Source organism: Cavia porcellus, unplaced genomic scaffold (assembly GCF_034190915.1).
Source record: "Cavia porcellus strain 051 isolate PalLab524CR breed Dunkin Hartley unplaced genomic scaffold, mCavPor4.1 scaffold_11, whole genome shotgun sequence".
In the NCBI taxonomy this organism is placed as follows: Eukaryota; Metazoa; Chordata; class Mammalia; order Rodentia; family Caviidae; genus Cavia; species Cavia porcellus.
The window spans coordinates 60,070,483-60,083,532 of NW_026947494.1; the positions used below are offsets into that span (position 1 = coordinate 60,070,483).

Sequence of the window (13,050 nt, forward strand, 5' to 3'; positions counted from 1 at the left end):
TCCAAAGCATGGAGAATGATTTGAAGCTAATTAAATAAAAAGATACAATTTTCCATAGTGCTAACAATTTTAACATGTTGGTACTTGATAAATAATTTGGTTCTTCAGTAATAGTTAAGGCTGTTTTGCTAATCTATAATAGTTTTGTATCTTGGAATTATCATTACAGTAATTTTTTTTCTTTTTTCCTATAGAACATTCCTGATGTGGATGAAGAAGGTTATAGTATTAAACCAGAAGCAAATCAGAATGATATCCTTTTGTTGTATGTGTATTTTTAGGGATTGCATTAACATGTAGGTAGATAGTTAAAACACAGTGTTACTTAAAACCTCTTCAAATTTAACTGCCTAGAGTTAAAATGTGACTGTTTTCATTGGACAAAGTTTTATTAATAAAAATGGTTTATTTCTTAATCTGCTTTACCTTTAAAGGTTTTTTTCCTTCTTATAAATGTGTGGAAAACTGATTATATACTAAGATATTAAGGCTAAATTCTTTAACTGATGATTCACATACCAAAGAGAACCATTTCTACTCATCTACTGATTCTGATTCTGAAGATGAAGAACCAAAGAAGATTCGGATAGAAATCAAGCCTATGCTTCCAAACAACTCACATCACACAATGGCTTCTTTGGATGAATTAAAAGTATCTATAGGAAATATAACACTCTCTCCAGCAATATCTGTAAGTAAGAGCATGAACAAATTTATACTCTTTTATTTATGTCCTTTTCTTCCAACTGGTTACTTGCAAGACTAATAAAAAGTAAAGTACCACTTAGCACATTGGGTGAGAAAAATATTTCATAAGTGTATATAAAAATGTTTCCTGTTGGTGTATGTTTGCATTCATTGTAGTCATAAATACATGTGTACTTGTACTTGTGACTACAGTGATTATATTCGTAAGTACATGTGTATAACACATCTTAATTCCTTTTATCCCCTTTCCTTCTTTTTCCTTCCATCTCAAGCTCTCCCTTTTTTACCAAAGATTTATCTTGATTTCCTGTTGTCTGTCTTTTCTTTTGCTAGTTTATGTATTTGATTTACTTAACAATATGATCTTAAGGTGTGTCCATTTTCCTTACAGACAATTCAGATTTGTCCTCTATGGTATACTGGTACCCTGTTGTATATGAACACCACATTTTCTTTATCATCTGTTGATGGATATACACTGCTTCCAAGATTTACCTATTAGAAGTTGTGTAGCTGCAAACTGGAATAGATAAATCACTATATTATAATGTCCTTAATTCTTTAAGGAAGATACTTAGAAGGGGAATAGATAGATTGAATGGAATTTCTGTTTTTGGTTTTTTGAGGATTATTCATTGTGATTTTCATAGTGGTTGGACTAGTTCACATTTCCACCAACAATGTAGAAGGGTGCCCTTTTTTGCCCTGCAGTCTTTTCAGTATTTATTGTTGTTTGTTTTCTTGATGACGTCCATTCTTTCTCGATTAAGGTGACATCTCGGTGTTATTTTAATTTGCATTTCTCTGACTAGAGATGTTAGACATATTTTCATGTATTAATTAGCCTTTTCTACTTTTTCGGAAGTTCATTTCAGCTGCCGATTTTAATTGGAGTTTTTATTCTGGGAGGTCTACTTCTTTTGAGTTCTTTATATATTCTATATATTAGTCCTCTGAGGAATAGCTGGCAAAACTTTTTCCCATTGTGTAGGTTGTCTTTTCACTATGTTGGTTGTTTCCTTTGCTGTGCAGAAATTTTTTTTGATTTGGTATAATCAGTTATTTCCTATGTAATTGGGGATTTGTTTAGAAAGTCTTTACCTATGCCTGTGGCTTTAAGTGTTTCACTTATTTTATATACCAAAAGATTTTTATATTTTAATATCTAGGTCTTTTATCCATTGTGATTTTATTTTTGTGCATGATAGTAGACATGGCAGTAGATTTTGTGCATGGCAGTCTTCTGCATGTGTGTGACCAGTTTTTCCACTACCCTTTGTTAAAAATGCTTTCTTTCAGTGTATGCTTTTGGCTTGTCAAAATTGAGATGATTGAATGTACCTTGAGTTATTTCTGTATCATAGTTTCTTTTCTTTTGATCTGCATGTCTTGTTTTTGTGTTAGTACCATGCTGTATCATTGTAGTTTTGTAATGTGGATTGAAATCTGGACTTGTATTGCCTTTTGCCTTGTTTTTGTTGCTGAGGATTGCTTCTACTATTCTGGGTTTCTTCTGGTTTCATACACATTTTACGATTGTTTTCTCTAGTTCTGTGAGGAATGCTACTGGCATTTTGATTGAGAGTATATTAATTCTATATTGTTAGTGTTTTGACAATACTGGTTTTACCCATCTGGGACCACAGAATATAGTTCAATTTTCTGGTGTCATTCTCTGTCTTTTTCTGACCACTATACTTTTTGTTATAAAGATCTTTCGCTTCTTTGGTTAATTTCTAAATATTTAATTTTTTTAATGTTACTGTGAATGACACTGTTTTCCTAATTTCTTTCTCAGTGAGTTCATTATTCATGTATAGGAATGCTGTTTTTATTTCCCACTGTATTGCTAAATTTGTTCTTTAATTTTAAGTGTCATTTGTGGAATTTTTTGTCTTCTCTGTAAAGGATTATGCTTCCTGAAAATAATGATAGTTTAATTGTTTCCTTTCCTATACATATCCCTTTTATTTCTTTCTCTTGCCTGATTGCTCTGGCTGATGTTTTGACTACTATATTGAACAGGAATGATGACAGTGGATCTTCTTGTTGTCTTAGTTACTTTTCTCATTGCTGAGACAAAGTACCTGATACCCAAAACCAGGAAGGAAAGGTTTCTTTGGCTCACAATTTGTGGGGGTTTTGATTCATAATTGGCTGTCTCCAAGGCAGAATGGCATGGCAGAGGGGCAATGGTTAATGGTGGTGGAAGAGAGAAAAACCAACACAAACAAAAAGTGGGAAGCAGGCTTCTTTTCCTCCCTTACATTGTATGGAGGATACCCACCTAGAGTGGGTATAGCACTTATATTCCCAATCCCAGTACTAAACAGTGAGCCAATCACAAACTCTAGATTCATACTCTTCTGAAAAGTCTGCCCCCACATGTCCCCTGCTGTCATCCCCAAATTATTCATCCAGAGAGCAAGACATTTGCATTCAGTTGTCTAAACATTAAATACTGGCACAAATCTTTCTCTTCATTGAACTTACAGAAATCAGTAGTATAACTGTCTTAACCAATACAGCTTCTTATACTAGTGAGACAATATGATATATACACATGCATGTCTGATTTATTTCACTTATGCGTATGGTCTCAAGTTGCAGTCATTTATCCATAAAAGTTTCCAGTTTATCCTTCTTTATGGCTGAATAGTACTCCATTGTATAAACATACCACATCTTTTTTTATCCATTGCTCAGTTGACAGAAATTTAGGTTGTTTCCAAGATCTGGCTATTAGGAATTGTGCTGCTATAAACACGTGTGCACATAGATCATGTTTTTAATTCTTTAGGGAAGATACCCAGAAGATGAATAGCTGGGTCAAATGGGAACCCTAGTCCTAGGTTTTTGAAAAATCTCCATATTGATTTCCACAGTGGTTGCACCAGTCTACCCTTCCACCAACAGTGGAGAAGGGTTCCTTTTTCTCCACAGTTCCTCCAGCATCTGTTACTGCTTGATTTCTCAATAATAAACATTCTTTCTGGGGTGAAGTGGAATCTCAATATTGTCTTAATTTGCATCGAATGACCAGTGATGTTGAACATTTTTTCCTATATTTATTTGCTGCTGTTCATATTTTTTCATCTGAGACGTGTATATTTATCTCAGATGCCCATTTTTGGATTGGATCTTTAAATCTGAGAGGACTGGCTTTTTTGTTGTTGTTGTTTTTGGAGACAGGCTCTTGCTATGCAGTTCAGGCTGGCCTTGGCCTCAGTTTGTAGCCCAGGCTGGTCTCTATCTTGCTAGTGATTCTCTTGCCTCAGCCTCCCAAGTGCTGAGATTATGGGAATGCACCACCCACCATGCCCAGCTGAGGACTGATGTTTTTGAGTTCTTTATATGTTCTGACAGTAATCTTTTGTCTGAGGAACAGCTGGCAAACATTTTCTTCCACATTGTGGTTTGTCTCTTTGCTGTGTTAGTGGTTTCTCTCCCTGTGCAAAAACTTTTCAATAGAGTGAGATCCCAGTTGTTGATTCTTTGTGATATAGTAGTTCCTGAGCAATTGGGATTTTGTTTATAAAGTCTTGCCTACACCAATATCTTCAACAGTTTTACCTACTCTTTATTTTCCAGCAGATTTAATGTTTCTGTTTTATTATTAAGATCTTTGATCTATTCTCTGATTTTAGCTTAGTGCATGGTAAAAGATATGTGTGCAGTTATAATCTTTGGCATGTGCAGAGCCTGTTTTTCCAGCACCATTTATTAAAGAGGCTTTCTTCCAGTGATTCTATTTGGCACTTTTATTAAAGATAAGGTGACTTGGTGTGTTTTGTTGTTTCAGTAACTTCTAATCTGCTCCATTGACCTTTGGATCTGCTTGTTTGTTTGTTTTTTCTGTTTTTTTTTTTTTTTTGCCAATGCCCTGTAGGGTTTTTTTGATGTTATTGTTGTTTTGTTTTTTTTAAACTTTTATCACAGTAGTTTTATAGTATAATTTCAAGTCAAAGGTTGTGATGCCCCTGCCTTGTCTTTGTTGCCCAGGATTGCCTTTACTATTCTAGGTCTTTAGATCTCTTCTGGTTCTGGTTCCGCTGAATTTTAGGCTTTGTTTTCTCTCATTCTGTGAGCTATACTATCAGAATTTTGATTGGGATTGCATTGAATCTGTATACAATTTTGGAAGTATGGCCATTTTCACTATATTGTTTCTTTTTACCCCAAAGCACAAGATATCCCTTCATTTTGTATTATCCTCCTGTCTCTTGTTTCAGAGTACTTTAGTTTTGTTTTGTTTTTACTTTGGTTTTCAATGTAAAGGTCTTTTTACATCCTTCATTAGATTAATTCCTAGGTATTTCAGTTTTTGGATACTGTTGTGAAAGGTGTTGTTTCCCTGATTTCTCTCTGAGTTTGTTATTTGTATATAGGAAGGCAATCGTTTTTTGAGTGTTGACTTGGTAACCAGCTATGTTACTGAATCTGCTTATTAAATCTAGAAGACTTTCGGTGGCGTTTTTGGGGTCTTCTAAGTAGTGTCATAACACTGCAAATAATGATAGTTTAACTTCTTTCCTGTATTTATTCCTTTTATTTCTTTCTCTTGTCTAGTTGTTTTGTCTGTTTAGTATGATGTTGGCTGTTGGTTTGTCATGGATGGCTTTTATCAGATTGAGATCAAAAGTGTCTGTTTCCATTTTTAGTAGGGTTTTTATCATGAATGGGTGCTTGACTTTGTCAAAAAAATTTCCATGAAAATGAATTTAAAGATTATATCTTTGCCTTTTGTTTCTTTGCATTGGTGGGGATTGAACCCAGGGCTTTGGGTGATGCTAGGCAAGTGCTCTCTTACTGACCTGTATGCTTTTCTTGCTTCTTGTTTTCTTTTTGTTGTTCGTACTGAGGATTGAACCCAGGACCTTGCATATGCATGGCTAGTGTTCTGCCACTGAGCCATGCTCTCCACCTTTGCTTTTTTTTTTAGTCTGTCATTGTAACATTTGTCTTTTATTTTTTGTCTTTCTCTCTTTTCTGTTTTTTGAATGAATGTGTGTTAATTTCATACTTTGAAAATACTGGGGTTTGAAAGATGTTGTCACCCAAGATATTGTCGCCCAGCTTGCTTGGCAAATACTTTCCACCATAACAGTGCATGTGTGTTTTAAGGTCAATATATCTGAGATGTGATTTAGAAGGGAATAGCCAAAATATTAAAATGGAAAAATAGGATGATTTAAATTCTGTTCTGAAAAACTATTTTTCTTTTCTTTTCCATGTACTACTAGAGACACAGTCCAGTAAGTAAAAGATTTTATGTTTTTACCTGAGTCATTAAAAAGCAGTTGTAATGTTTGAGTATTGATTTTCAAAATACTCACAATCTGCTAATCTAGGTTATTATAATAGCTTGTGGTAGTATCTTAGTGTAGATACTGTTTTAATATTTTGCAGTTTCATTGGATATTAAATATGCATGTATTATTTTAAAATATAAAGCAAAAACTGCCAGAAGTTTTTCCTGTGTGTTTTATGTAATTTAAAATTGAGTGAATATATTAAAAACAATTAAATCTAATGAAAACTAGATTTTCAGTATTTACATTTTACTAAATATTTATTATCAAATTATTTGTTTAATGGTAGTTTTTGCATTTCTATTTTAGGTACAGATGAATCGAAATTCCTCTAGTAAGTCTGACATTTGAAGTGATTATTGTGTCTGTTAAAATATATTAACCAATTTGTTAGCCTCAGGAGGATTTTTTTTTGAGCACTAAATTTAATAAACAGCTATAAAAATATTCAGAAATTAAGAAAGCTAAATGTTAAGATGGTATTTGATAAGTAGCTGACTAAGAATGTTAAAATATTTCTTTGGCATGCTCTGTTGCAGGAATCAGAAAGCATTTATCAAATGAGTGATATTTTTTAGTTATATTACAATTGCAATTTCTGTTGTATCTTTTTGAAAACAGTAGTTTAACAATACAAAAAATTTTAGGATATTAACATCTTTTGCAAAATTGTGCATTAAAAATAATGTTATTGGAAAAATAAGAGTTGAGACAGCCAGCTCAAAAGCTATGTAAAGTTGTGAACAGAATGTCTGAGAAAAAAACACATCAGTCTTAATTGAAATTAAAATAATTTAAAAGACCTATTAAATTCATCATAACTATCAAATATAAAGTTATTTCATTAAACAGAAGTGTGAGTGGTAGCTTGATGATGGGGTTTTAGTCAAAATTGGGATGAATGGAGAATCTTGAGTTTTAAGGATGAGGGGAGAGTACAGAAAAATGATTAGTACAACAAGCACTCTTGGCAGCACAAACAGCCAGTGGAAAAATATGGTGTGAATAGGTATTTATTTCTTGGTGATACATAATTTTAGGTGCAGGGCAAGTTGCTTATACAAAACAATGACTTTTGTATTACTAATACTATTCTTGTTTTATCACTTGCTTATAAAGTGAGACACACAACAATTGCCGAAGTTAGTAAAACAGACTGTTGTTCCAGGTTGCTATAAAAATTTTAATTTTCCAAAATAGAACTTCTTTCAAGAGTTAATAATAACTTTTGGCAAATATAATACTTATTAATATATGGCTTTTGTAATAAGGAGGGGACAAGGAGGTTGAAGGGAAGGAGGAGAATGCGAAAAAAAGAAGTGTAACTAATAAATATAAAGATTCTTGAATGCGAAAAAAACCTCTTAGAACTTGAAAATGTTTTTGTGATTCATCAATTAAAATTTTTGTTCAAAATTTATATATTTAAACATTGCCTTCTGTTTTTGAAAGTCACAGCCTTTTTTTCCTTTAAACAGTAACTTGAATAAATTTATATTATAGTTTAGTGGATAATGAGTAATTTCTTTTGGAAAAAGCTTTTGGAAGAAATCAAGATTCAGCAGAAATTCAGCTATGTACTTTTCTCTGTTTATACTAACATTATCACTTTCAAATTTTTCAAATTGTTCACAGCATTGGGATGTGTATATAGTTTCCCTGTTTTGCTAAAATATTGTATTTCTCAGATTATGAATTTTCTGATAATATTTTTATTTTTTAATTAGATGAGGAGTTAACAAAATCAAAGCCGTCTGCTCCACCCCATGAGTAAGTTCCATTTTTAAAAAGAGACATATTTTAGACTGAGTTTAGGGTCAGAGCAAAATTAAATATAAGCCATAGATGTATTCCATATTTTTCCAGTCCTCCCAACAAAATCTCTCACCACAGTGGGTCATTTGTTATAGCAATTGCATCTGTACTTTGTCGCCTCATAGTTACCCAGTCTTAGTTTATATTAGGATTCAGTCAGCATTGTGTGTTCTGGGTTTTGAAAAATACACAATGACGTGTATCCACCATTGTAGCTTTCTACAAAGTGTTTTAACATCCCCTGTTCTCTGCTTGTTTATCTCAGGCTTACTGTCATACTTAGATTTTAAGTATCATGTTCTTGTGCTTTCCAAAGAGCTTTCTAAAGAATTACCTCTGCAGTTGCAGTGCTATTAAAATGTTAATCACCTTGTTTTCTAAATTATGAAAAGTCAAATTAGAGTTTTTAGATGTTTTATTTTTCACTTGACAGTATTTTTAGAGTGATTTTTTAAAAAAAAATTACTTAACTGCAGCTGGCCGTGGTGGCTTCAGTGCTTCTAAATAAATGATGATACAATCTTAAATTTATGTATGTCTGTATTTCAACTAGTTGTTCTCAGAGGAATTTTGTTTCTTTAATTTTGCCCACAACTTTATAAAATAGACTGTATTTCATGAGCTCCAAAATGAGGTGTCTCAAGATGAAAAGGCAGAGGGCCAAATGGCAGGTTGCCAGCTCTCTTTAAAATGAATAAGAAATTTTAGCTGATGTTGCATGAATCACTGTTTATTTTTCTGTTTGTAAGAGTACTTTGAGTTCATGTTTCTTTTTCTTTTTTTTTTTTTTGCCAAGCAGTGTCCAGACCATGCAGAAGAGATGATATAGTCACTTACCTCAGTTTACAATGGCCCAACATTATTGTATCCCACATGTATAAGAGTTCATGTTTCTTACATGAATAAAAGGTGGACTTAATTGAGTAGTTTTGTGAGATAACTTGTTGCATTAAAACTTGCTTTTGGAAATTTTATGCAGTTATAGTAGTAGACTTTATCATAAAATGTAGAGTAAAAAGTAGATAGCTACTTTCAGATAACTGCAACATTTTCAATATAATGGGCCTGCCTTCTATTTAAGATTTAAGATTTTTTTTAAATGGCAGTTTTAACGTATTAAAATATTCAAACTGTCTTTCTGTACTTCAGAAGACTTTTTTAAAAAAAATCCTTTGCCCTTTATCTCCATCTTTGAAATTACTATGGCTTTATAAAATTTTATAAAGTGGTGGATTTCATACCACTTCAGCTTTTTTTCCGAGCTTGGATGTTCCGTGTGAATCAGCAAAGCTGAGACTGTCTTAGACTCAATTTAGCTGTGTGTCTTTGGACAGCTCATTTAGACTCTTTGTGCTGCTTTCCTTCATTTGTAAAGCTAAAATCGTTCTTCTCATTTTGACAGCATCCCAGCACTGTTAGCCTCTAATCAGATATGATCTGGGAAATAATTCCCCACTCTGCCAACATCATATATTATTATTTTAGGTTCTGCTAAGTCTATTAAGTTACTTACATAAACCATTGGCAGTATATCCAGCCTTTTAATTGTGTATATTAAGCTGTTAGAATTCTGTGAAATAAAAGTAGGTGGCTCAATTTTGTACTAAAAAATTATTTTGTTAAAATTGTTTTTTTAATGGCATGGTAGAAAAGGGACAAGTGATTTGCTTGCATGGGACCCCCTATTTGGACCATCTGTTGATCCATCATCTTCAACTTCACTAACTTCATCATCATCAGGTAAGTACATGTATATTTTTTAACTTTGTAACTTTTTTAATTGATATATTTACAGCTTGTATATTGTATAAAAGTTTTTTAACTTGTCCTGTGATCATATTACCAGATAAAAATAATTTTATACTGATTTTATTAGCTTGAAGAGCCCTTAGCTTAAATAATAAAGTCATCAAATACCAAGAAGGTTTAAAATTGATACGTTTATCTCTAGTCATCATTCCACATAATTACCCAAATAATGTTTGTTCACAAGTAATTCAAATACAGTCAGGTATTAATGAAACTAGTCCTTTCTTAATGGACATTCAAGTTCTGTTTCATTTTCCATTGTGTATATCAGTGGAAATAAATTTTGTGTGCATCTCATAATACCCTTGTGATGATAATATTAAATGTATGGGTCACAAGATATGTTCATTAATACTATTGTAGTCAGAGTTTGCAAGGAAAATAATTTTATATGGGACATATAACTTACAGGATTATTTTATAATAGTCTCCCAAAGAGTCAAATACAAAAAAGTACAAGAAATTTCTCCACACACTAGAGACCCAAAGAATCCAGGTGAGGGCCTGGGTCCCATGGCAATATCCTGCATAAGTCCAGATGAAGACTAGAGCCCATGACAGTGCCCCTCGCGAGTCCAACTGGAGGCCTAGGGCTCATGACAATGTTTCATGCAAGTCTATATCAAGGATCTGAGCTGGGAAGACCCAAAGGTCAGTGATGGAAGCTAGAAAGTCTGTGCCAGTGGATTGAAGGTTCTGTGCCAGCAGGCTGAGGGATCTGCACTGGAGCCAGGAAATGAAGCCTAAGGTAAGGACCAGAGCATCCCAAAAAGTACTGCAGCCATCCTCAGCAACAATGAGGTCCCAAGCTCCTCCGAAGATGAGACCAAATTCTTATCAGGAAAGCCAGCATAGCAAACTCCTCCAGGAGAACCAACTTCTTCCTCTTCAGTTTTCTTTTTTGTATTGTCGGCAACAACCCTCAGGTGGGCCCTCCCTCCACACTCAGCACCATGCTGATTCAGTTCAGATGGGTGTTACAAGTTGACCAGCAGTTGTCAATCTCTCACAGATACTTTGTGCTAAACCATTTTTTTAGAAGAGATTTAATACTTTCCAAGCAATATATGAAAGAATTTGATGAATGCTTTTTAGTTGTCATGTTGGCAAAAATAGGTTGCTTCTCTTTTCTTTGAAATACACAGTTCTCATAAGCCAAAAAAATCAAAACAGGCATCAAAAATGCATGTAATATAAAACTACTTACTGTGGGCTGGGGGTTTAGCTCAGCGGTGTAAGTGCCTGCTTGGGAAACATGAAGTTGTGAGTTTGATCCCCGGTACCAACAAAAAAAACCAAACAAATACCACTTACTGTTCAGAAAAAGAAAATCAAATTACTTTAAGTTGACTTTCTGTTCTCTGAGACCATTAATTGCTAGAGTACTGAAATCTTAGGAATATAACTTAAATTTGTTGTGATCATGTTGTCAGTCTTCTAGTAACTACTTGTTTAATTTCTTCACGTTACTATCTCACATTACATTACTATCTCACATGACGTCCTTTTTATTGTCTATTTAACAGATGAGAAATGTAAAGCTCAGAGATACTAAGTAAATTCTCCAAGATTACATAGCTAGAAAATAAAAGAGAACAAGATTCAACTTGGAGTTTACTAAATCTATAATCATTGTTCTGTATGTCCCATTCTAGCTGATTAACAACAACAAAAGGCTAGGCTGAAACATTTTATAATTACTAATAAATTGTTTTTACTTAACAATAGACATTTAAAAAGGAACTATAAGTGCATTATATATCTTAATTCTAAACAATATTTGAAATTTTGAGGAGGTGTAATCTGTACCTACTATTTTAAAAAAAGTCTGTTGATAGTTGAACATGTCTTGAAGTGACAGTCTTTCTCAGCAGTAATCTGTGCCTATTTAGTGTTGTTAAACTAACTTAACAAGTATGTAAGGAAAGTAATTACAGAGGTCTCTTCTATGTTTAGTAAACATATCAGATTGATGTTTTGTATTTAGAATGAGAAGTCCTAAGCTCTGTGTGTGTGTGTGTGTGTGTGTGTGTGTGTGTGTGTGTGTTAGTTACTGAGGGAATTTGCATTGGAGCCAGGAAATGAAGCTCAAGGTAAGACCCAGGGTGTCACATGTGCTAGGCAAGGGCTCTGCATAGCACTGAGCCACATCCCTCAACCCATTTTTAAGATTTTTTTATTTTTTGAGACAGTGTTGCTCAGTTGCCCTGGGTAGCCATGAACTTGTCTCAGCCTACCCAATTTCAGGAGTTACTGTCACCATCCCCAGGGACTCTTAATCTGGGTAAAAAAGGGGGGTAAAAAATTTGTTACCCTCCTTTTATGAATTATTTCTTAAAAATCTTTAATGAAAATTTTCAAGTTGGTGTCTCAGGGACTTTAGTTATATAGCAGTTTGCTTCATAATTCTCATTGTTTCTTTTTTAAAATTATAATCTATTTTTTAAAAAAGTTCTTCCTCTTTACCCATGTAAACAATATTTTACTCATATCACCTTTACTTGAGGGAAAAGCAGTTAATTTTTATCATTTGACGTTTAACAGCTAGGAAATGACAAATCTATTAACATTTTGCTGGTTGTGTATTTATGTTTGATTTGGTTTGGTTTGGTTTGGTTTGGTTTGGTTTCAGGAGTTTTTTTTAAATTTTCTTTGTTTTGTTGAGACCAGGTCTCACTGTGTAGTTCAGATTGGCCTTGAACTCACAGTTATCCTCTTTTTTCAGCCTCCCAGTTAGTGAGGTTACAGATGTGCACCACTATGCCTGGCCCTTTTTGTTTGGGTTTTAGAAACAGGATCTCACTATAGTTTGGGCTGTCCCTGAACTCAGCAAAGTAGCCCAGTATGACTCACAGCAATTCTCTTGCTGTAACCTCTCAAGTGGACAGGATTATAGGCATGTGCCACTGTGCCCTCCTACTGGTTGTGTTTCTAAACCTTTCTGTATAAGTGGAACAGTGCTTACCTAGTATGTGCTAGTCCTTCAGTTCAGTCCTCACTCAGTACTCTTCCCCAGAAAAAGATATCATGAAAAGATTTAGGAGGGAAAAAAGATAATTGTATTATATAATAATTATGCCTTCACGTGAATGGAGTATAATTGTTGGTCAGAATGACTGATATGATATTGTGATTCTATTATTTTATAAACTGACCCTAAGTAAAATTGTGAAATGTACATTTTATCTCAAATTTTGTTCCACCAGTTTTTGCAGTGCATGTCTCCCCTGTCTTAACATCTCTGTATCAGGTACCCATTTTCACAAGTTTCAGGTTGTGAGATCATTCCCTACTTTGCTTTGTATCTTTCAGAATCTTAATTCCATCAGTTAATAAGGTTGAAAAGGTTGCATAGAGTTTGGTTGAGAAGTAGTTTCTGTTGTATCTTGTGCCACACACTATAAGT

At 33.7% G+C, this 13,050-nt stretch overlaps 1 protein-coding gene across 2 annotated transcripts in view; it reads left to right on the forward strand.

The window, feature by feature from the left end:
- Fcho2 (FCH and mu domain containing endocytic adaptor 2) overlaps positions 1 to 13,050 on the forward strand; it is a 102,677-nt gene that overhangs the window by 59,561 nt on the left and 30,066 nt on the right. For both annotated transcript variants that reach the window (XR_010050559.1, XM_013158196.3), the window contains exons 12-17: positions 195 to 252; positions 516 to 691; positions 5,952 to 5,963; positions 6,330 to 6,354; positions 7,748 to 7,790; positions 9,484 to 9,575. Coding sequence is in view for 1 of the 2 variants with exons in the window: in XM_013158196.3 (XP_013013650.1) it covers positions 195 to 252; positions 516 to 691; positions 5,952 to 5,963; positions 6,330 to 6,354; positions 7,748 to 7,790; positions 9,484 to 9,575 (406 nt within the window). In the remaining variant the exon portion in view is untranslated. The remainder of the gene's footprint in view (positions 1 to 194; positions 253 to 515; positions 692 to 5,951; positions 5,964 to 6,329; positions 6,355 to 7,747; positions 7,791 to 9,483; positions 9,576 to 13,050) is intronic.